The following is a 25,652-nucleotide window of genomic DNA, read 5'->3' on the forward strand; positions in this document are numbered from 1 at the left end:
AATGTAAATAAGCAAAGAGAGGCAGTATTAATGACTACTGAAAAGTGGGTCATTTCCAGATATCATCTTCCTAGCTAAAGAGAGAACAAGCAAGGAAGACTGAGAGGTATACCTGATACCAGAGGGAATTGGGGAGCAAACTGCTGAGTTAGTGCTTGGAGTTAGCTATTCAGAGTGTGCTGGGTCCCGAGCAGAGGCTGGAGTGAAGGAAGCCAGAGTACAGTGCCTCAATCTGTCTTTCTGGAAATGGATATGTACTTCAAGGATGTTATTGTTCAGTCACCCAGTCATCTCCAACTCTTTGCAACTCCACGGACTGCAGCATGCCAGGCCTCCCCGTCCCTCACCATCTCCCAAGGTTTGCCCATGTTCATGTTCATTTTTACCATGCAGCCATCTCATCCTCTGACACCGTCTTCTCCTTCTGCCCCCAATCCTTCCAAGTATAAGGGACTTTTCCATTGAATTGGCTGTTCTCATCAGTTGACCAGAATACTGGAGCTTCACCTTCAGCATCAGTTCTTCCAATGACTATTCAGGGTTTATTTCTGATGGGTTTGATCTCCTTGATGTCCAAGGGACTCTCAGGAGTCCTTTCCAGCACCACAGTTCAAAGGCATCAACTCTTTGGCACTCTGCCTTCTCTACGGTTCAGTTCTCACAGCCATCAGTGACCACAGGGAAGACCATAGCCTTGACTATATGGACTTTTGTCAGCAAAGTAGTGTCTCTTCTTTTCAACACACTGTCTAGGTTTCTTACAGCTTTCCTGCCAAGAGGCAATCATCTTCTGATTTCATGGCTTCAGTCACCATCCGCACTGATTTTAGAGCCCAAGAAAAGGAAATCTGTCACTATTTCCACCTTTTCCATTTGCCATGAAGTCATGGAGCCAGATGCCATGATCTTAGTTTTTTTTGTTGTTGTTGTTGTTGTTTTTTTCAATATTTAGTTTTAAGCCGGCTCTTTAGCTCTTCTTCTTCCCATCAAGAGGCTCTTTAGTTCCTTCCTCTTTACTTTCTGCCATTAAGGTAGTATCATCCTCATATCTGAGGTTGTTGATGTTTCTCCCACCTATCTTAATTCCAGCTTGTAACCCATCCAGCCTAAACTTTCTCAAGAAGTCCTCACGTGTGAGTTGAATAAAGAGGGTGGCAGCACAACCCTGTTATATTCCATTCTCGATCCTGAACCAAGCAGTTGTTCCATAGGGTTCTAAATGTTGCTTCTTGACCTGCACAAAGTTTTCTCACAGTCAGGTAAGATGGTCTGGTATCCCCATCTCTTTAAGAGCTTTCTACAGTTTGTTATGATCCACACAGTCAAAGGCTTTAGTGCAGTCGATGAAACAGATACAGATGTTTTTCTGGAATTCCCTTGCTTTCTCTATGATCCAGCAAATGTTGGCAATTTGATCTCTGGTTCCTCTGCCTTTTCTAAACCTAGCTTGGACATCTGGAAGTTCTTGGTTCACGTAATGCTGAAGCCTAGCATGCAAGATTTTAAGTATGACCTTAAACTAGCATGGACATTGAGTGCAATTGTCCAACCATTTAAACATTCTTTGGTACTACCCTTCTTGGGAATTGGGATGAGGATTGACCTTTTCCAGTCCTGTGGCCACTGCTGGGTCTTCCAGATTTGCTGACATATTGAATGCAACACTTTGATAGCATCATCCTTTAGGGTTATGAATATCTATACTGGAATTTAATCATGTCCACTAGCTTTATTGACTGGAGTGCTTCCTAAGGCCCACTTGACTTCATACTCCAGAATGTCTGGCTCTGGGTGATTGACCACACCATCATGGTTACCCGGTTCATTAAGATATTTTTTTTGTACAGTTCTTCATGTGTTCTTTCCATCTCGTCCTGATCTCTTCTCTGTCTACTAGATCTCTACCACTTCTGTCCTTTATTGTGCTCATTTTTGGGCAAAATATTCCCTTGATATTTCTAATTTTCCTGAAGAGATCTCTGGTCTTTTCCCTTCTGTTGTTTTCCTCTATTTTTATGCACTGTTCATTGAAGAAGGCCTTTTTGTCTCTCCATGTGAATCTCTGGAACTCTGCATTTGTTGGAGGTACCTTTCCCTTTCTTCAAGGATCCTTATATCAAATCCCAAATTATACATTCTCGTCTTTAATTTCACTGCCATTGTCACGATACAGACCCTCATTTGTTAGCCAGAAATGTCCCAGTAAACAGATAGGTCCCACTTGTCTCCCATTTCTCCTGCTCATTCTTTATACTACCACCCAAATTATATATTCCTAAATTGCAGGTATAATCAAATATCAGTTTAGTTCAGTCACTCAGTTGTGTCTGACTCTTTGCAACCCCATGAATCACAGCATGCCAGACATCCCTGTCCATCACCAACTCCCGGAGTTCACTCAAACTCGTGTCCATCAAGTCAGTGATGCCATGCAGCCATCTCATCCTCTGTCATCCCCTTCTCTTCCTGCCCCCAATCCCTCCCAGCATCAGGGTTTTTTCCAGTGAGTCAACTCTTCGCATGAGGTGGCCAAAGTATTGGACTTTCAGCTTCAGCATCATTCCTTCCAAGAACACCCAGGACTGATCTCCTTTAGGAGGGACTGGTTGGATCTCCTTGCAGTCCAAGGGACTCTCAAGAGTCTTCTCAAACATCACAGTTCAAAAGCATCAATTCTTCAGTGCTCAGCTTTCTTCACAGTCCAACTCTCACATCCATACATGACCACTGGAAAAACCATAGCCTTGACTAGACGGACCTTTGTTGGCAAAGTAATGTCTCTGCTTTTCAATATGTTATCTAGGTTGGTCATAACTTTCCTTCCAAGGAGTAAGCGTCTTTTAATTTCATGGCTGCAATCTCCATCTGCAGTGATTTTGGAGCCCCCAAAAATAAAGTCTGACACTATTTCCACTGTTTCCCCTTCTATTTCCCATGAAGTGATGGGACCAGATGCCATGATCTTCGTTTTCTGAATGTTGACTTTTAAGCCAACTTTTTCACTCTCCTCTTTCACTTTCATGAAGAGGCTTTTTAGTTCCTCTTCACTTTCTGCCATAAGAGTGGTGTCATCTGCATATCTGCGGTGATTGATATTTCTCCCAGCAATCTTGATTTCAGCTTGTGCTTCTTCCAGCCCAGCATTTCTCATGATGTACTCTGCATAGAAGTTAAATAAGCAGGGTGACAATATGCAGCTTTCACATACTCCTTTTCCTATTTGGAACCAGTCTGTTGTTCCATGTCCAGTTCTAACTGTTGCCTCCTGACCTGCATATAGGTTTCTCAAGAGGCAGATCAGGTGGTCTGGTATTCCCATCTCTTTCAGAATTTTCCACAGTTTATTGTGGTCCACATAGTCAAAGGCTTTGGCATAGTCAATAAAGCAGAAATAGATGTTTTTCTGGAACTCTCTACCTTTTTCGATGATCCAGCAGATGTTGGCAATTTGATTTCTGGCTCCTCTGCCTTTTCTAAAACCAGCTTGAACATCTGGAAGTTCATGGTTCATGTATTGCTGAAGCCTGGCTTGGAGAATTTTGAGCATTACTTTCCTAGCTTGTGAGATGAGTGCAATGTATGGTAGCTTGAGCATTGTTTGGCATTGCCTTTCTTTGAGATTGGAATGAAAACTGACCTTTTCCAGTCTTGTGGCCACTGCTGAGTTTTCCACATTTGCTGGCATATTGAGTGCAGCACTTTCACAGCATCATCTTTTAGGATTTGAAATAGCTCTACTGGAATTCCATCACCTCCACTAGCTTTGTTCAATATGATGCTTTCTAAGGCCCACTTGACTTCACATTCCAGGATGTCTGGCTCTAGGTGAGTGATCACACCATCACGATTATCTGGGTCATGAAGCTCTTTTTTGTACAGTTCTTCTGTGTATTCTTGCCACCTCTTCTTAATATCTTCTGCTTCTGTTAGGTCCATACCATTTCTGTCCTTTATCGAGCTCATCTTTGCAAGAAATGTTCCCTTGGTATCTCCAATTTTCTTGAAGAGATCTCTAGTCTTTCACATGCTGTTGTTTTCCTCTACTTCTTCTTCTTCTTTTTTTTTTTTTTTATAGTGAAAACTTTTATATTTGGAATTAGCCAGCTGGACTCAGTTTAGATGATGCCAATTTTGTTGGCAACATCCAAAGCATCATAGTCAGGAGCCAGTCGAACATATACCTTCTTCTCTCCATCAGGCCTGATCAGAGTATTGACCTTAGCCACGTCAGTGTCATAGAGCTTCTTCACAGCCTGTTTAATTTGGTGCTTGTTGGCCTTGACATCCACAATGCATACCAGTGTGTTGTTGTCTTCTATTTTCTTCATGGCTGACTCGGTGGTGAGGGGGAATTTGATGATGGCATCGTGGTCAAGTTTGTTTCTCCTAGGGGCGCTCTTCCGAGGATATTTGGGCTGCCTCCTGAGCCGCAGTGTTTTGGGCCGCCGGAAGGTGGGTGACGTCCGGATCTTCTTTTTTTTGTGGCTGTGAACACCTTTCAACACTGCTTTCTTGGCCTTCAAAGCCTTTGCTTTGGCTTCAGCTTTAGGAGGAGCAGGGGCTTCCTTCTTCGCCTTCGGCGCCATCTTCATGAAAAGCTCCTCTACTTCTTTGCATTAATCACTGAGGATGGCTTTCTTATCTCTCCTTGCTATTCTTTGGAATTCTGCATTCAGATGCTTATATCTTTCCTTTTCTCTTTTGCTTTTCGCTTCTCTTCTTTTCACAGCTATTTGCAAGGCCTCCTCAGGCAGCCATTTTGCTCTTTTGCATTTCTTTTCCATGGAGATGGTCTTGATCCCTGTCTACTGTACACGAACCTCCGTCCATAGTTCATCAGGCACTCTGTCTATCAGATCTAGTCCGTTAAATCTATTTCTTAATTCCACTGTATAATCATAAGGGATTTGATTTAGGTCATACCTGAATGGTTTAGTGGTTTTCCCCACTTTCTTCAATTTAAGTCTGAATTTGGCAATAAGGAGTTCATGAGGTGAGCCACAGTCAGCTCCTGGTCTTGTTTTTGCTGACTGTATAGAGATTCTCCATCTTTGGCTGCAAAGAATATAATCAGTCTGATTTTGGTGTTGACCATCTGGTGATGTCCATGTGTAGAGTCTTCTCTTGTGTTGTTGGAAGAGGGTGTTTGTTATGACCAGTGCATTCTCTTGGCAAAACTCTATTAGTCTTTGCCCTGCTTCATTCCATATTCCAAGGCCAAATTTGCCTATTACTCCAGGTGTTTCTTGACTTTCTACTTTTGCATTCTAGTCCCCTATAATGAAAAGGACATCTTTTTGGGGTGTTAGTTCTAAAAGGTCTTGTAGGTCTTCATAGAACCGTTCAACTTCAGCTTCTTCAGTGTTACTGGTTGGGGCATAGACTTGGATTACCGTGATATTGAACGGTTTGCCGTGGAAACGAACAGAGATCATTCTGTCATTTTTGAGATTGCATCCAAGTACTGCATTTCAGACTCTTTTGTTGACCATGATGGCTACTCCATTTCTTCTAAGGGATTCCTGCCCACAGTAGTAGATATAATGGTCATCTGAGTTAAATTCACCCATTTCAGTCCATTTTAGTTGGCTGATTCCTAGAATGTTGACGTTCACTCTTGCCATCTCCTGGTTGACCACTTCCAATTTGCCTTGATTCATGGACCTAACATTCCAGGTTCCTATGCAATATTGCTCTTTACAACATCAGACCTTGCTTCTATCACCAGTCACATCCACAGCTAGGTATTGTTCTTGCTTTGGCTCCATCCCTTCATTCTTTCTGGAGTTATTTCTCCACTGATCTCCAGTAGCATATTGGGCACCTACCAACCCAGGGAGTTCCCTTTTCAGTATCCTATCATTTCGCCTTTTCATACTGTTCATGGGATTCTCAAGGCAAGAATACTGAAGTGGTTTGCCATTCCCTTCTCCAGTGGACCACATTCTGTCAGATCTCTCCACCATGACCCTCCCGTCTTGGGTGGCCCCACATGGCATGGCTTAGTTTCATTGAGTTAGACAAGGCTGTGGTCCGTGTGATCAGATTGGCTAGTTTTCTGTGATTATGGTTTCAGTGTGTCTGCCCTCTGATGCCCTCTCGCAACACCTACCGTCTTACTTGGGTCTCTTACCTTGGACGTGGGTTATCTCTTCACAGCTGCTCCAGCAAAGCACAGCCGCTGCTCTTTACCTTGGATGAGGGGTATCTCTTCACAGCTGCCCCTCCGTACCTTGAACGTGGAGTAGCTCCTCTCGGCCCTCCTTTGCCCGCACAGCCTCTGCTCTCTGGAACTTCCAGATATCAGGGCACATGGTCAATGGCCAGCCAGTTTTGTTTTGGCTGCTGCTGCTAAGTTGCTTCATTTTCACTTTTTTTGGCTACAGTAGCCTAATAGTGCACCTCCCAGGAGTACTGTAGGACTCCAGGGACAGGCCTCAGCAGTGTGGAACCGATCCCAGCCTGCATTCAGATAATCCAGCATGGATTATGAAGTCCCCTGACTTCAGGCATGGGGTAGCTCCTCTCAGCCACCATCCCTGACCTCGTGCGTGTGGTAGCTCCTCTCGGCCGCTGCCCTGACCTCGTCTCCTCAAAAGTTTTCAACAACTCCCCTTTGCTTGCAGCATTAGATCTAAGAGTGTTAAGACGTTTTGTTTAGTTTTTTTAATTTTGTGTTTGGTGCCTCTCTCTCTTTGTCTCTTGGAAGGCCATTTTTTCCACTACAGTTTTCCATCTTAACATGCTACTCTATCCCCCTAGTTTATACTCCAACCATTGCTAATTCTCTGACACACTATGCCATTTCACACTTTTATGTCTTCCTCATCTTTTCTTCCCAAGTGGAATTTCCTCTCTGTCTATTTCTGTCCTTCAAACCCCATGAAACTTTCAGGAGCCAGCTCATGAAGCCTTCACTAAGTCCTGCTTCTCACTCTCTCATTCAGATAAAGTACTCCCATCACACTTTTGAATACATTTTTATTGTGAAATGTAGTAAAATAGAAAAGAAATTATAGAATATATATGTGCAGTTTAACAACAAAGATAAAATAAGAACCTGCAGACCAATATCTAGCTGAAGAAATAGAGCAGTGCTATATACTTGAAGCCTTCTCTATCTCCTCTCCCTCCATGCCACCATCTGCCTCAGGTAACTTCTATTCTGATATCTGTGTTTATCATTCCTCGCTTTTCTTTATAAGTTACCACATGTGGATATAACCCTCAACAATATACTGTTCAGTTTCACATATTTTTGAACTTTATCAACATAGAATTATATGTTTTATGTTCTCTTGAAATTTTTAGCTCAACATTGTGAATGTCACCCATGTCAATGTGTATTAATGTAGTTTATTCCTTTTCACTACTGCGTGGTTTCCTATAATATGAGTATGAATTTATTTATTCATTTCCTATTGATGAGCATTGAGGTGGTTTCCAGTTTTTTAGTATCAGAGCCATCACTATTATCATCATTCATATAAAGGTCTCCTGGTACACATGTGCAAGGTTTTCTATCAGGAAAAACTCCTGCATCTATTCCTAGGAGTAGATTTGCAGAGTCCTGGGATCTGAGCAACTTCAGATTGACTAAATAACCCCAGAAAAATGTCCTAAGTGTTGGTACCACTATATTTACTTCTATATACTGCATATGATTCCCTGTTGCTTTATATCCTTGTCAAGATTTAATATAAAATCAATATTAAATTTTTGTTAGTGTAGTAGATGTGACATGCTATATCATCATGGTTTTAATTTTCTTCCGGATTACTAATGAACATCTTTTTATGTGTCTGAGTTATTCATTTTCCTCTTCTGTGATATGTGTGTGGATATATCTTGCCCATATTTCTATTGTTATTGTTGTTTTGTCCTTATTGATTTTTATACATGATGGATATTGCATTTCTGTTGCGTATATGCATTGCACATATCTTTTCCCAGTTTGTGGCATCTCCCTCTCCTTTATGGCCCATTGTGGTGAAATCAGATTCTTAAATTTGATATAATCAAATATATCAATATTCTGAATTATTTGCATTTTGGTTATTTAAGACATCCTTTCCTATCTCACAGTCATAGTTTTTTCTAGGAATTTTAAAGTTGGACCCTTCACATTTAAATTCAAAACCCCTTAGGAATTCATTTTTGTATATATCATGAGGTAGAGATTCATCCTGAAAGATGTTTAACCACAACACTTAGTTCAGTTCAGTGTATAGTTAAATTTAGTATGTTAGGTTGTAAACACCTGGGGGTGTCACATTGTATCATAATCATCTCTCTGTCCTCCACGGTCTTAGTACAACTCTTTCTACCTAGTGGCTACTCAGGATGGCCAGAATATCATAGCCATTGGATGCCTTCCAGTGCATCTGTCCTTACACTGTGCTTCTGATAACAAACACTAGGAAGAAGACCCTATAGCAGGAGCATAATGGCTTTTTCTCCATCGTATCAGACACCTCCCCTTCTCCATCCCATCCACTGAAGATGTTCTTATAAGCTGCTCCCTTATTCTGTTCCACATGTGCACAGCCAGAGATTGGAACTTCCAGATATCAGGGCACATGGTCAGTGGCCAGCCAGTTTTATTTTGGCTACAGCAGCCTAATAGTGCACCTCCCAGGAGTACTGTAGGACTCCAGGGACAGGCCTCAGCAGTGTGGAACCGATCCCAGCCTGCATTCAGATAATCCAGCATGGCTCAGGCATCACAAATCATGGAGAAGTATCTGTTGTGTTTTGAGGTGCCAGTTTCCTTAACCACAGGCTGGCAGCAAAATGGAAATCCCAATGGATTTGCTTTGCTTTTCAACCACCAGAGTGGTTAACATGGAACTAAATACAAGTGTGAAGTTCTTTTCTGAATCATACAAGCATGAAAGGGAAATACTTCAATTCCCAGCCTCTATCCATGTGTGATTTTTCCATGCTTTCATTTCTGAGCAGTTGAGCATATATTTATTCAGTATTTGTCAGAATAAGCATTTCTAGAACATGCAAAGCAACACTCGGCAACACTGTGAGTGGCAGAGTAGTGTGAGGGAGAGAGCTTGGGTTTGGGCAGATCCCAGCTCAGTCACTTACTAACTGAGTACCTCAACTGCCTCATCACAAAATTGGAGATCAAGACATACCTACCTTGCAGAGTTTTTATAATAATTAAACGAAGTAATTATATAAGTGCGCAACCCTGCCGGGTGTGTTCTCAGTAATGAATAAACTATTTAAGGATGATGACAATGAAAATGAGAGGGAGGAGGAGGAATGGTGATTAATTGTGATGAAATGACCCAATGTCTGCTCTTTGGAAATGCATACTTTATGACAACTACATGGATCAATAACTCAGAAACAAAGCTGACTGTGCTAAGAGCTGTAATTATAACCATATTTTCCAAGCCAAAAACTGAAGTGTGGTTTGACAAATAAATGGATCCAAGAGCATATTAGAATCTAGTATTAGAAATCAGGATTGTTTCAGAATATCTGAGACTAGCAGTCCCTAAAGCTGTAATAGAAGCGCTGATCATTTGCCATAAGGAAGTTTTGTCTTAGATAGAGTTCCTCGGGAAGATGATATTTGAGTGGGGTTCCGATGTCCTTTCAACAGGTGGCTATGAGGAAAGAGGAGGAATTCCAGATAGCAGAGAAAGTGTCATGAAACAGGCTGGATGACATGGCCATATTCCCCAGATGCCTTTTTATCATATAGAAAATATTGTAGATAATCCTCAGGACTCCAGAGAGTCCTCTGGGGTAAGAAAGGAAGCTGGGAAAATAGGCAGGGGTAAAGTGAGCAGGAACCTGAGTACCACCTCACACCTGCATCTCTGTTCCATCAAAGCAGCTTTGCTTTTTCTTAATTTTTTTTAAATGTTACTGGGGTATAGTTGATTTATAATGTTATGTTAATTTCAGGTATACAGCAAATTGATTCAGTTATACATATACATATAGTAATTATTTTTCAGATTCTTTACCCATGTAAGTTATTGCTGAGTATTGAGTAGAATTGACTGTGCTATATAGTAGGTCCTTGTTGATTATCTATTTTATATATAGTAGTGTATGTGTGTGTTAATCCTAAAACTCCTGATTTATCCCTCCCTGCCATTTCCCCTTTTGTAACCACAGTTTGTTTTCACAGTCTGTGAGGCTGTTTCTCACAAATAAATAAGTAAATATGTTTATTTGTATCATTTTTAATTAGATTCCACATGTGAGTGATACCATATTTTTTTCTGGGTCTGACTTCACTCCGTATGATAATGTTTAGGTTCATCCACGTCACTGCAAATAGTGTTATTTTGTTCTTTCTTACGGCTGCGTAATATTTCATTGTATATATGTACCACACTTTCTTTATCCATTCCTCTGTCAGTGGACATTCAGGTTGCTTCCAAGTCTTGGCAGTTGTGAATAGTGCTGTGGTAAAACACTGAGGTGCATGTGTCTTTTTGAATTATGGTTTTGTCCAAATATACGTCGAGGAGTGGGATTGTTGGATCATATGATAGTTCTATTTTTAGTTTTTTAGGGAACTCCCACACCATTCTCCATAGTGGCTGTACTAATGTACACCCCCACCAATAGTGTAGTAGGGCTCTCTTTTCTCCACACCATTTCCAGAATGTATTATTTGTTGATTTTTTGTTGGTGGTGCCCATTCAGAATAGTATGAGGCGATACCTCCTTTAGTTTTGATTTACATTTCTCTTATAATTAGTGATATTGAGCACTTTTCATGTGCAAAGCAGCTTTGCTTTTTTGTATGCCTTTCTGAAGTAAAATTTCATTTGTAAAAGACTTTCCATTGCTTATTGAAAAGAGGGGGAACCATATTATTGGTAGTACGGTTAGCCTTTGCCTTGTTTTCTGTAACTAGTCAGTGTGGTATTTTTGGTGATTCTTTGATGTCTTTTTCTCTAGTTACTTGTATTGCAAAATTGTCTGAGTCCTACTTGGGACAGAGGTCAACAGTATCATGGATATTATTGAGGTATAGGAGCTTTTTTGAAGAGAGGGAGTGCAAGAAGGATGTACAGCAAGTATAACCCAGCCCTGAATGCAGAGCTTTGTGATTCAGATTGTGGCTTAGACTCTTTTTGTGGGGAAAAGAAGTCTTTCTGAATGTCAGCTAGGAGTTGAGATAGTGACCTTGAACAGTAGATACCCCAAGAGGAGTGCTGGTGGGAAATGTACACAATGCAACGTGGCAGCCTCCCAGCCTCCCCCAGAGGGATGCACTGAGTAGGCAGGCTCCTCTGGGATAGGTATGTCTCATGTCTAAACTTCTTAAATTTCTGAAGGTAAGTTGAGAAGCCTCTGGAGGAAGAAAAGCAACTCATATGTGGAACTACACAGAATGTCATCATCTAAGAATGTTGTCATTTCTAAGAAGAGCTTAGGAATCAGTGAATCCCAGAGTTTTTAAGCTCTTGGCTATTTGTATCCCCACTCATTTGTGCTGGCCCTTTTTCAAAACTAGCCACACTGTTATCACTGGCACATCAAAGTGCCCTGGAATGGAATGAATCCATGTAAATGTTCCATTTAGCTCTTAGATATCAAGCGGCAATAAAACTCAATTTGGAAAAGGTAAACTAGAAAATAGAAATAAATTGCAAATGCCCAAGAGAACATGGCCACAGTTAGACAAATGAGACCAAAAAAAATATTATAGCTTTCTGTGCTAACAAAAATAGTGCTTCTTGATGCAGCAAGGAGGCTTATGGAATAAGAGTTTAGAGAAGCTCATACTTTACAGACCATATTAGATGACATAAATGCTCTATTAGAGAGACAAAACCCTACCTTTTTAATGGCATGTCATTGCTTTCAGAAATTATTGAGGATATCTAATTTGGAAAGGGGCAGAATGGCTTTAAAAAGTTCCCTAGGTAATTCTGATGCATACCCCTGAGTAAAACCCACTTTTAAATAGGCTGGAATAGCAATTGAGCATTAAATGGATCACTATTGTAAAATATACAATGTAAGTAAAAAAAAAAAAAGTTAATCCTTTATAACTCAGTTGTTTCCTAACTATTTCACTAAGAAAATACAAGGTTAAAATAATTCCACTTTTATTTATATGATTTAAGTCTTTCCAAAAATACTTTTACTTTTTTAAAGACCTCTTAAACAGCTGCGGATTAACTTCTAGCAAACCTTTGTTTGCAAATCACAATTAAAATGTTTGAGTTAGCAGTTTGTTCCTAATGTATCTCATACTTCACACATGAGGTGAAAAGATGAAGTGTACGTATTGCTCTCAAACCTGAAACTCTGATAATCATTCATTGTGTATAACCTAAAGATGTTAGGAATCGTTTGTATTTGAAAATGAGGGTAAATGTAAGATTCTAAAAACATCCAGTCTCACAAGATTTCAAGATTCATGTCTATGGCTATAGGAATCAAAACAATGGGGATGTTGGCACTGACGAGGCCAAGTTAACTAGAGGACGCCGTGAAAAGCTTAGAAAAGCAGCAGTGGAGGGGCGGAGACTCATACTTGACTGAGGCAGCATTGCAAACAGGAGGTGAAGGACAGATTCTCAACAACCAGAACCAGGACAAATGTATACTCATGCCGATACAAATAAGTCTACTTCACACCACACACCAAAGTCAACTCCTGGTGGATTAAAGATTAAGTGTGAAAAGCAAACGCCAAAAACTTTAAAAGAAAATGTAGGAAAATCTTTGTATTTTATCTGGCTTGAAAAGGGTTTTTTAAACAAATCACAAAAAGCCTACACCCCCATCAAGGAACATTACCGATAAATGTGATTCCATTAAAATTGTAAGCATCTCTCTGACAGAACACCATGAAACAAGTGAAAAGACAAGCCTCACATTAAGGGAATGTATCTGAAATACATGAAAGTGACAAAAGTCTGCTCTCCTGAATAAATAACAAAGAGCTCTTACGATTAATAACAAAAGGTAATGCAATGCAAAATTGGACAAAGTACATGATGAGTAATTTATGAAAGAAGAAATCAAAATGGCTAATAGACATCTGCAAAGATGTTCAACATCAGGAAAAAGCAAATTAAACAGTAAGAGCACTTTATCTCCATCAGACTGGCAAATGTTGAAAAGTCTGGCAGTTCCACACACTGGCAAGGATGTGGGGAACTGGGAACTCTCATTCACTACTAATGTTAAAGTTAATTTTTGCTGCCACTTTGCAGAGCAATTTGGCAACAACAAAGACATTTGAAGATGCTCAGATATGCTATATATCAGCACTCCACTGATCTATGCATGTAACCTGTTCTTCCTCGTATACACCAGGAAACTTTACAACAATGTTTACTGCAGCATAGTTTTTAATTGCAAATATTGGGAGCTGTTGGACAAATTCTAATATGCATCTGTAGAACAGCAACAACAAAACGAACTAAAGAATGTTTAAATAATGGAGCATCATATAGTAGGTGGAATGAATGAACTCCAGAGAATAGCAAGGACAGATAAGAAAGCCTTCTTAAGCACACAATGCAAAGAAATAGAGAAAAACAATAGAATGGAAAAGACTAGAGATCTCTTCAAGAAAATTAGAGCTTCCAAGGGAATACTGCATGCAAAGATGGGCACAATGAAGGACAGAAATGGCAAGGACCTAATAGAAGCAGAAGAGATTAAGAAGAGGTGGAAAGAATATACAGAGGAACTGTACCAAAAAGTTCTTAATGACCCAAGATAACCATGATGGTGTGGTCACTCACCTAGAGCCAGGCATCCTGGAGTGTGAAGTCAAGTGGGCCTTAGGAAACATTACTACAAACAAAGCTAGTGAAGGTGATGGGATTCCAGCTGAGCTATTTCAAATGCTAAAAGATGCTGCTGTTAAAGTGTTGCACTTAATATGCCAGCAAATCCAAAAAACTCAGCAGTGGCCACAGTACTGGAAAATGTCAGTTTTTATTCCAATCCCAAAGAAAGGTAATACCAAAGAATGTTCAAATTACTGTACAATTGCACGCATTTCACATGCTAGCAAGATTATGCTCAAAATCTTTCAGGCCAGGATTCAGCAGTATGTGAATTGAGAACTTCCAAATGTACAAGCTGGATATGAAACGGCAGAGGAACTGGAGATCAAATTGCCAACATCTGCTGGATCATAGAAAAAGCAAAGAAATTTAAAAAAAAAATCTACTTCTGTGTCATTGACTACACTAAAGCTTTTATATGGATCACAACAAACTGTGAAAAAATCTTAAAGAGGTGGGAATATCAGACCACCTTACCTGACACAGAAATCTGTGTGCAGGACAAGAAACAACAGTTAGTACTGGACATGGAACAACAGAGTGGTTCAAAATTGGGAAAGGAGTCAAAGGACAATATATGTCAAGGCTATATATTGTCACCCTGCTTATTTAACTTATATGCACAGTACATCATGAGAAATGCCAGACTGGATGAAGCACAAGCTGGAATCAAGATTGCTGGGAGAAATATCAATAACCTCAGATATGCAGATGATGCCACTTTATGGTAGAAAGTGAAGAGGAACTAAAGAGCCTCTTGATGAAGGTGAAAGAGGAGAGTGAAAAAGCTGGCTTAAAATTCAACATTCAAAAAATTCAGATCATGGCATTCAGTCCTATCTCCTTATGGCAATTAGATGAAGAAACAGTGGAAACAGTGTCAGACTTTATTTTCTTGGGCTCCAAAATCACTGCAGATGATGACTATAGCCATGAAATTAAAAAGCACTTGCTCCTTGGAAGAAAAGCTATGACAGACCTAGACAGTGTATTAAAAAGCAGAGATATTACTTTACTGACAAAGGTCCGTCTAATAAAAATTATGGTTTTTCCAGTAGTCATGTATGGATGTGAGAGTTGGACCATAAAGAAGCCTGAGCGCTGAAGAATTGATGCTTTTGAACTGTGCTGATGAAGAAGACTCTTGAGAGTCCCTTGAACTGCAAAGAGATCAACCAGTCAATCCTAAAGGAAATCAACCCTGAATACTCGTTGGAAGGACTGATGCTGAAGCTGAAGCAGAGCTGACTCATTAGAAAAGACCCTGATACTGGGAAAGATTGAGGGATAGAGGAGAAGGGGGTGACAGAGGATAAGATGGTTGGATGGCATCACGGACTCAATGGACATGAGTTTGAGCAAACTCAGGGAGATAGTGAAGGACAGGGAAGCCTGGCATGCTGCAGCTCATGGGGTTGCAGAGAATCAGACAACTTGGCAACTGAACAACAACAATATCCAGTACATGAATAAATTTCAACAACAAAATGACGTGTAAAACCAACTTGCAGAATTACATATGTAATGATATTTATGTTAAATGTAAACATTTGCAATATAATGTATTATTTATAGATATATACATATGAGGTAAAAGTCCTAAAAAATGAAAAAAGAATGAGCATCAACTACAGAATAGGGAGGGGAGGGGAATGAAATCAGAAACCATTCAGGGAACTTTAACTCTATCCATAAGATTTTCTTTTTATGCCAAAGAATTAGAAGCAAATGTCACACAGTATTAACTTGATTAAAATCTGGTTGGTGAGTGCAAGGGTAGAAAAGTTATTACTCTCCACTCTTAAATGTTTTAAATAGTACATAATTTAAATAAAAGCAAAATAAAATTTTTATCCTAGATTCATTAATTAGAGAAGAATTCTCGAAAAGTCAAGTGTGAACTGCACCCTACGCACAGATCTGTTAGTGTACAAAGTATCCAAGACAAGCAGTTGTCTTTCCTAAATTTAAAGGTCCATGGGTGGTCAAACGTTTTCAATAAAGGACCATGGAGTAAATATATTTGGCTTTGTGGACCATACAGTCTGTGATACAACAGCTCAACCATATCATATTAGTATAAGAGCAACCATAGGCTATAGGTACATGAAAGAATATGACTGTGTTCCAATAAATTTTACATTAAAAAAAAAAAAAGAAAGAAAAAAAAACCAGTGGGTTGAATTTGACATACGGGCCATAGTTTACCAACCCCTACTCTAAATTCTTAGAGCCCAAAATCCCAAATGTTACCTTTCAGTACAGGCTGCTGCTGCTGCTGCTAAGTCACTTCAGTCGTGTCCGACTCTGTGTGACCCATAGATGGCAGCCCACCAGGCTCCTCTGTCCCTGGGATTCTCCAGGCAAAAACACTGGAGTGGGTTGCCATTTCCTTCTCCTTCAGTACAGGATATAAACCAAATCTTTAGTATTGTATATATTCAAGTTTAAAGTGAGTTTGAAAGTCTCCTACTGAGTAAAATTTAACAGAACGAATGTTTATTGAATGCTTGCCATGGCTCAGGCACAGTACTAAGCTTGCATATGTTTCTCATATGAACTTCTCGACAATTCTGAGATAGTCACCATGAGATAGACACCATTATCATCCCCCATTTTCCGATGAGGAAACTGGGACTTAAAAGAGGTTAAATGACTAACATTTCTGAGTTAATAAGTGATGTTAATCATAAAACACAAGCCTAGGGCTACTAATCCCCCCAAAGCCTGTACCGTTAATCCCGTTGTTACACTACTCCATCTCCAGTGTCCATCATGCCTTCACTACATAAATTATCTAATGGAAACAATCACAAATTAAAAATTGAAACATTGTGTCAGAATAAAACCTGGTATATTAGATTTTAATAATAAAGACATACATATTTTAGTTAGTAACCTGTTTCCTTTAGAAACTCTTGTCTAATAAAGACTTTAAAAAAGAAGTGAAAATAAGGTCACTTTTCAGTTATCCAGAATGCAGCTGAGTAAGTACAATTAATAGGCAATCCACAAGCTTCATCCAACCCCCTATTTTTATTGTTACTCGTCTCCATGTGGTATGATGATGTAAGATCTTTCCAATTATCTAGGAAATGGTGACTCAGGCCATAGCTGAGGATAAACGATCAAGTTCCCCACATTACATTTAGAGAATCACCAGGGGTGATGGGTGGGGCCTGCTGTGGGAACTGCTGTTTCACAGGACCAGCCCTGCTGATGTGTCCTCCCCTGCACTCTTCCAGGGGATAGTAGAAGCAAGAGCTCTTACTGCAAACAAAACAGGGTTGATGAAGCATTAATCTTTCTTCTCCCTGGCCCCTCCTATGAGGGAAAGAGATATCAGACATGTCCTGTTGCCTTCCTTCGGAGTTGGGGATGCTCAAACCATCTTGGCCTTGTACCCCAAGGGAGACCCATGATTGTTTCTTACTTTAAAGTGACTGAGCTTTTGAATCAGTAGATGACCTGGAAAAGGAAAAAAAAAAAAAAGGCAAAGATGAAATGTAAAGAGAGGGAACCTGCAGGTGGGTTAACCTGCACTCCCACCATTTCCTGTAGGTTGAGTGGACACAACAGAAGGTGATTTGAGGCATAAGCCATCTTTCTGGAGGAATATTTTCTGCATAGAGGGACCCATGCTGAAAGAGGCTATAGGTCATATTATCCATAGTGGAGGAAAGGGATACCAAGTGGAAAAGAAAGAGAAGAGCCTCAACTGTGTCTCACAATTTGGGGATATATCAAGTCTTCCAAACAAGTGATCCAAAATATCCTCAGGAGAGAGGCAGCATTTGGATATCCTTGAATCGACATTCCCTGAGGTCAGAAATCTTTTCTTCCTTGATTTCCACCATATCCCCAGCACCTAGAACAGTTTCTGGCACAAAGTGAACACCCAACTCAGATTAAGATCTGCCACATGGAAAAGAGAAACAAAAAAAAGAGAGCCACCAGGAACTCTTGATCACTCAAGAGAACGTTGCCCCCCTTACATAACCCTGCCATGGGAGCTTCTCTAGCAGCTTGGAGAGATGAGGAAGAGTGAGGAGTCGGGGAGAGAAGAGAACAAGCTCCTTTCCCTGCTTAAGTCCCTCAAGCCTTCAGCTTAGTGGGGCAGAGGTGGGGGAAGTTCTTAACTGAAGGTGAGCTTTCAGTGCTAACTGTACTATACTTTTCAATAGCTAAAAGTGCTGAAAAATAATGGAAATGGAATACTATCCAGCAGGAAAGGGCAGGGGGAGTTAACAGAGCACAGCTAGCAGCAGTTATTGGAAAAATAAACCAATCACACATCAGTACCTCAGTGACTAGAAACACTTCAGCCAAACAAGTTACATTAATAATGTGATATCCTTGGAAAACATAAGTGATTAGAAAAGAAGGATTCTCCTTCAGGACAACCCTACAGAATTGTTTTTCTAGGGATGATGATGAATTTGGACGTTTCCATTCAAATGTTTATATTCAGTCCTTTTGGTGACAAGTGGCCCATATTTGTCAAATGACTAGGTGGCCTCACATCAATAACAATGCAAGACTGAACAGAGATAACATAGGAAATATCAGCTTCCAAAAGCATCAGTATAATGATGACCTCAGATGCATTTGAGGGGCCATCACCAAGAGATAATCAAAGATTACTAGAAAGTGTGAGAAACCGAATTGGAGAGGTGACAAGGGTCATAGTCCAAGGCAGAAACCAGGACAAAAACAGAAAACTCACTCAGAATTGGAAAACAGGATCAGAGGAAGCGTAATGAAGTAGATCCAAGTCATTCTTGAATGTCCAGTCATATGAACTATTAAAGGAACCTGGCCAACCCAAATGAAGGGGCACAATTGATGACGTGGGACAGCTCAAGTAACTAACCATGTAGAGACTGACCTGCTGTCTTGGCATCAGTGTGACTCAGTATGCAGTATTCATATGTTAAATCAGCTCCCAATTAAAAAAAAAATTGTGATTTCATTTCCCAAAGTTCATTTGAATTTTTCTTTGTTTTCTCTAGCTCATGGAGAGTAGCTTTGCTTTGTTTATTTGTTTGAGAATTAAATAATGCTTCTAATATGCCTAGAAAGTATCTGGCATAAAGCTTTGTTCAAAAAGTGTTAATTAATGTGAAGGGTCCAATTTTTCATCTGAGTGGTTCTCAACTGTAACAAGATCTTGGACAATTAATTGAGAGTTTAGTATACAGATAGAAATGTCAGGGTAAATACTCACACAGAGACCTGAAAATAATTTTGAGTCTAGTTAAGATGCATGATAGCATAATATCACTTTACTTGCCTTTTTCAAAATAATTAATTATGAGACTTAATTGTTATTAATTATGCTATATTTAGCACCAAGTGGTACCCTGAGCTCTGAAGATGGAGAGTTTCTCTTAGATTCTCAAACACAGCTCTTATGACCTTATGTCAAATTGCATTTCTTTTCTCCACCTAATATTCTCTGCATTTCATCCCATGTGGGGTCATTTTTTAAGAATTTGGTAAAGGAGTAGAGGGAGCAAAATGATTGTTTCTCAGGATATAGGTGGGAGAGTCTGTTTTTAAAAACAGCTGATTTACCATAGGATGTCCATGGAATTCTGAGTACTGCCACAGTTACATTAATCAGACAGTTATTAACTTAAACTGCAAAGGGGGAAGAGTTCAAAAAGTGCATTGCGAAGCTACAATAAACCAGAGGCTCTTTATTCTAGCAATTTACGAAAGCTTTACATTTTTATTTCCAATTAACCTATCAATACTGATGTCACTTAAATACTCCTAAGGAATGTTATCTCCTTATTATTGCCAGAAAACATGCTGCCCAATTTCATAGCTCAGCTGTTCTCATGCATGGATGGACAATCTGAATTAACTTGAAGAGGAACAAGATTTTTAGACACTCGGCTTCATTCCTAGTTGTAAATTTTAAGTAATTAATATGTGACTTTAAGTAGTAAAGAAAATTGGATAATGTTTATTTTGTGCATCAAAATAATAGTAATACACTGCTATCCTTTCTATTTATTCAGTGTTAGCATATCAATAGAGAAATTATTGTAATCCACACATTCAGTGCCAGTATAATTGAATATGGCAGCGATGGATGAGTAAAGACCCTCGGGAGAGCTGTCTTAAAATTAAGCTATTAAAGAAAGTTGGTGTTTTCAATATGACCAAACAAAGACAGTCAACCCCAGAGACATGAGTTTTTCTGCCTTGTGTACAGACTCCTTTTGCATATTAAAATCAGGTCCAAGGACATCCATTATTCTGCCTGATCTAAAACTTTGATGTTAAAAACTAACTTTTATTCATGGAGAAAGTACCTGAAGTGATCAGGGAAGTTTAGAATGTAAAGTACTAACTAGATCTATTTACAATTATAGGTTGTTCTCATTACACCATCAATCAGACCTTCTTTCTCATCCTACTCATGCTTGAGTGAACCTGGATTTCCAAACTATTTATGACACATGATTGTGTGTATACTTTTAAACAATAGCCCAAAGGTCAGTAATAAATCACAAACATCTTACATAGTGTCTTGTTCCTATAGAAGGAACCTTTGACTGTGAACTAAATAAAAACCCACAAGTGAGTCACTCTCCCCTCCTCAGTGATGCTGAAGCAACTTGAGAAGAACAGGGAGCTGTGGGCTTGGGAATGAGGGAGTCTATGTCTTGTCTTGTGACTTCTGCTTATGAGCCACGTGGCCCTTCAGAAAGCCCTATTCCTCCCTCAAGCTCAGAGTCCTCACCTTAAAGTAAAGATAGTAGAAACCAGAGATGAAGGGACTGATAAGCTGTGCCCTCAGTGGCCCTGGATATGGTTTAGTGTGTGTAGTGGGTGTCTTGTTAGCAACTGCTTCCTTGACTTACTTTACCCCCAAATCAATTAGCCAATCATTTCTCTTTCTCTCTCTCTCCCTCTCTCTCTCTCACGCACCAGTCAGTACTGCTAGATGCTACAAAGGATATTGTAGAAGTGTAAATCATGATCTCTGCACTCAAACGGTGTACTTTGGGAGGGTGTAATTATGTCTCATATGAATTTATTGTCCAGTGCTTCTCACAGGACTCAGTAAACACAAAAATAATATGTCTGCTGCTTTCAGCCAGCTTTTGCCAGCACAGGCATGGTTATATCAGAAAGAAAAGAGTTGCTTCCACCTTGTGGCTGGGTCTTCTTTAGCTGGTTCCTGGCAAAACCCTGCTACCGCTAAGCTTACTTCTCATGGCAAGTAGAAGACTGTATTGTTTTTGCTTTTATATACTTTTTCACCTTTATTATAACAGAGATTACAAATTTCTCTTTAGTCCTTGTTCTCATGGAATTCAAGGTTAGCCTTGGCCAAAATGTAGTAGGCAGCATTTATTCCTTCACTTGAGAAATGCTAATGAAGCTCTTATCCTGTGCTAGTCACCTCAGCCAACAGAGAAAAGATGAGTAAGCACAGAACTGCCCTCAAAGAGTTCTGACCCCAGAGCCACTCCCCCTCGAACTCCCCCACATCCTCAACTCCTCAAGGACTTTCCTCCTCCCATTAATCATCTTATATCTTACACAGTAATAACTTCTGTCCTTGCTGCAAGTTTTATTTGCTGTTTTTAAGGCAGTGTAGATGGAACAAAGGTACAATCCCTCTTTCCAGGACTGTATACTTTACTAGGTGCAGACATGGTGGGGAGAATAAATACAGATATGATGAGAATAAGAGAGGCATAGTCAGGGAGACTTATAATTATACTCTGTAAGAGAGGCATAGTCAGCATGCAGTGGACACCTAGAGAAAGGCGGTGACATCTCCCCTTGGAGGGACCAGAGGTGGCTTCATGGAGGAGTTGAGCAGAACCTTGAAGAATGGGCACAATTGCAAGATAAGACAGGAGGAGTTGGGGAGAACGGCAATAAAAACTGGCAGAGGCGATAGCAAGAGCAAATATGCAGAGCTGGGAGCACCCAATGAAGAGTGGAGGAAGAAGAAGCCAGCCAGGTTAAACCTGAGAGTGGCAGGAATGAGCTGGAAGGTTGGGGGCACCAGATGCTGGACGATCATCACACCATGTTAAGGGTCTGGATTCTGTTCAGGAAGTCTGGGGAAGGAGGGTGGGCGTGTGAAAAGGAGAGAGACCGTAGCAGAGGTGAGCTTCAAAACATGATGGTGGCAGCCACAAGGACTAAAAGAGGACACAGAAGAGAGAAACAGAGAATGGAGAATGAAGGCAGGAGAAGTGACAGGCTGGACACCTAGAGGGAGGAGGATGGATGGGGACTGGAAACTGACTAGATGCAAAGGCAACTCAGAAATCTTTAGCAATTTTAAAAAGTAGGTGTAATTCAGTAACCCTGATGCCACTTGTCCTTCTGTAACATTATCTTAAGAGACTATCTATATAAAAATGAAATATTAAAACAAAGCCTTCCAAAAATAGCTTCTCCAATGTAGACAAAGTTACCACCACCTGATTTTTATGTCTTGTCCTTGAATTATTTTATAACGCCTTTGTCTTAGTCCCTTCAGGCTGCTATAACAAAATACCATTGAGTGAGTGGCTTCTTATAGACAACAGAAATTTATTCCCCATAATTCTGGAGGCCAGAAGTCCAAGATCAAGGTGCCAGCAGATTTAATGTCTGGTGAGAGCCTACTTCCTGGTCCTGTGTCCTCACAAGGTGAAGGGACAAGGGACCTCTCAGGGGTTTCTTTTATAAGAGCACTAATCCCATTCATGAAGGCTCTCCTCTCAGGGCCTAATCACCTCCAGATGTCGTCACCTTGGAGGCTAGGATCTCAGCATGTGAACCAGGTGGGCGATACAAGTGTTCAGCTAACAGGAGCCTTCATATGTCATGTCATATTCATCCATGGCTTTAAAATCTATCCCCATCCCACACGCACCCCACCCCAGTGTTGGTGCTTCTTTTGTTTTACCTCCTCCCAAATCTAGTCTCTTCCCTCCTCTCCCTATTCTGCAATCTTGGGAACTGATCACTATGTCTGCATCACCCAAACTCTCCTGCCCTCTGATTTCCTGTTGGATTAGGCTGATAAGAAGCACTAGTAGGAAATCAGAGGGCAGTGTGTTAGCTTTCTATTCCAGCTGTAACAAAGTACTGCAAACTTATTGGCTTAAGCCAGCACACATGTATTATCTTACAGTTTTAGAGGTCATAATTCCAAAGCAGTTTCAGTGGGTTAAAAATCAAGTTGTCTTATGAGCAGGTCTATTCCTCCTGTAGGATCTAGGAAAGAATCCATTCCCTTGCCTTTCCAGCTCCTGGAGCTACCTGTATTCCTTGGCTTGTAGCCTCCTCAACACCAGCAGCAGATCATCTTCCCTTATCCCTGACCTCTGCTTCAGTCCCAAATCTGTTCTCTCTCAGACTTTGACCCCTGTGATTACATTGGGTCCACTCAGAGAAGCAGGATAGCCCTCCCATCTCAAGATCCTTAACTTATTCACATCTGCCAAGTCCCTTTTGCCATGTAAAGTAATATATTCACAGATTCCAGGGCCTAGATGTCGATGTCCTTGAGGGCATGTTACTCTGTCAGCCTCAGAAACATTGATGTATTCTTACCCCTGTTGCTTGCTGCCGTGGTGCCCTGGGCCCAGCGGTGCTCCTTCCTCTGCCACAACAGCTCCAGTCATGTAGCCCCTCTTTCACAGTTTGAGCTCTCGTATGCCCCTGTAACTTTCTATTCCTCTGGCAGAGGAATAGATGCTATTGGCATCTACCCTCTTTGGTTGTCTTAATCCTGCTCACACCTCTGAAATAGTCCCACCATTAAATTCTCTTCAAAAATCCCAGTTGACTGATACACCCATCTGGGTACACCTCTCATTGTAACTCACACTGTAAACATCAGGTCTGGAATTGGTATGTGCACATATGCACACACACACACACACAGTGAATGCAAAGGCAATTTGCAATTAGGTCAGCTTCAGGAAAACAAGAATTGGTTATCCTTTGCCTATATAGCAGTCACCACACAACAACCAACGCTTGCATCTGAAAAATAAATCTATCTGATTAGATAAGTATGCAGAATAATAATCCCTCATTTTCTCTCAATTACATCCAGGGAAGGGAAATCACAGTCTATATTAGGGCCACAATAGAAAGTTTTCTTTTTGATTTGCTTTTGTTTATTTTTCAGTCAACCAGGGAAACTGACTTCATGACCTAACATAAGTGATTTCCAAGAAAATGAATAAGCCACTAACTGAGCCGCCAATGATAGCTTTCTATTCTTGCTCAGGCAGATAATTTTAAGATATTTCCCCAGTCTCCTCTTCTTGCCTGAGTAGTCAAAACAGCATATGAAAATGGAATGGTTGTGCTTATATTTTGCTTTGTAGAAAATATTTTGCATCAACCAGCTTGTCTTTAAAATCTTCTTTGCATTTCTGTTTATGGCCACACAAGCAGTTATCCCTCTGTCCTGGTTTAGGGTTTGGATTATCTGCTCAATATTCAAGGAGGTTCTTTTTGTAAGAACTATTTGTCAAAATCATAGAATAAAAAATAGCATTAACATCCTGTAGGAATTTCCTAAAAGGCAGTACTTACCAAACCAACAGAAGATTTTGGGAGTCTTTAACCTCTCAGTGACATTTTCAGAAAACCACTTCCCTCAATTCTCCATTAAATGCATTTTCAACCCCTCAGGGGCTTCTCTCCTAGATTCTTTGGGAAGAACTTACCACTGTGTTCCATTTTTTTTCTCTCTTCTACCATTATGAAGCTGATGATGATAGCTACTACAATTAATAATAAAGATTATATTTAAATAGAGTTTACAAGGCACGTATATACCCTTTATATTATTTGATCATGGTCAAGTCTGGCTGACACGTATCACGAAATCAGATTTAAAACTTTTTATACATTTTGCTGAACTTGATTGAAACAATGAGGAACGTGGAGTCAGAACACAGCTTCTGAAAAACCGCTACTTTCAATTGTTCCTTCATCCATTGAAGCAATATATATGGGTATTCCCCATGTGATGGAGTCCCTGCCCTTAGAGAGCATACAGTGTTATGACAGGCAAAGGTCAATACCATCCCTTGGTATCTATGGAGATTGGTTCGAGGACCCCCACAGACACCAAAATCCAAGAATGCTCAAGTCTGTCATACAAAATGGTATCATATTTGCATATAAACTACTTACATACATTTGCATATATTTTGCATGTAAAATATATAAAATACTTATATACATCAATGATCATATTTTATCACCTCTAGAGTACTCATTATACCTCATACAATAAAAATGCAATATAAGTAGTTGTTAAGTACAATGTCAATGTTAGGTAAATAGTTGCCAGGCATGCCAATTTCAAGTTTTGCTTTTTGGAACTTTCTGGAATTAAAAATATGTATCTATTTGACACTAACACCTAGGGAAATGGAGGGCCAACTTTTAAATAAATGCTTAGGAAAGGTACCCAACCCAAACTATGGGATCATAGAAGGCTTCCTGTATGCAGGCATACCTGAGGTTTCTCCTAAGGGCTGATTAGGATTTAGTTGTTGTTTGAATGGGGAAGGGCAGATTCGAAAAGGAAACCACATGTGCAAAGGTACATAAAGAGAACAACTCTACCTGGAAAGTATTTATAAGGCAGGAAATGGGTGACCTGAGGAAGGAAACATCAACACCAATGAAAAGCCCTAGAAGAGTGAGTTTGAGGGGGGAAGGGAAGCAATCTAATAATATCCCCTATATGAGATTAGTGTTAGTAATATTTGACAGAGGAAAAGGGAAGTTTTGGTGATAAAGATACCAAATTATAATTTAGAATTGACTTCCACAATTGGGCTACTGCATCAT

General features: G+C 40.1%; 2 protein-coding genes across 15 annotated transcripts in view; one reads left to right on the top strand and one right to left on the bottom strand.

Moving 5' to 3' along the window:
• MAGI2 (membrane associated guanylate kinase, WW and PDZ domain containing 2) overlaps positions 1-25,652 on the top strand; it is a 1,467,480-nt gene that overhangs the window by 1,348,834 nt on the left and 92,994 nt on the right. The gene's annotated exons all lie outside the window — the stretch shown is intronic.
• Positions 4,033-4,597, bottom strand: LOC107132395 (large ribosomal subunit protein uL23-like). The gene has a single exon (XM_059886052.1). It carries the CDS (start codon positions 4,590-4,592, stop codon positions 4,116-4,118), a length of 477 nt encoding a protein of 158 aa, XP_059742035.1. The 5' UTR covers positions 4,593-4,597; the 3' UTR covers positions 4,033-4,115.

The sequence above is a fragment of the Bos taurus genome, chromosome 4 (genome assembly GCF_002263795.3).
Source record: "Bos taurus isolate L1 Dominette 01449 registration number 42190680 breed Hereford chromosome 4, ARS-UCD2.0, whole genome shotgun sequence".
Taxonomy (NCBI): Eukaryota; Metazoa; Chordata; class Mammalia; order Artiodactyla; family Bovidae; genus Bos; species Bos taurus.

Excerpts from the sequence above, each read along its gene's own strand:
- LOC107132395 (XM_059886052.1), bottom strand. The coding sequence starts at position 4,592 with ATGAAGATGGCGCCGAAGGCGAAGAAGGAAGCCCCTGCTCCTCCTAAA.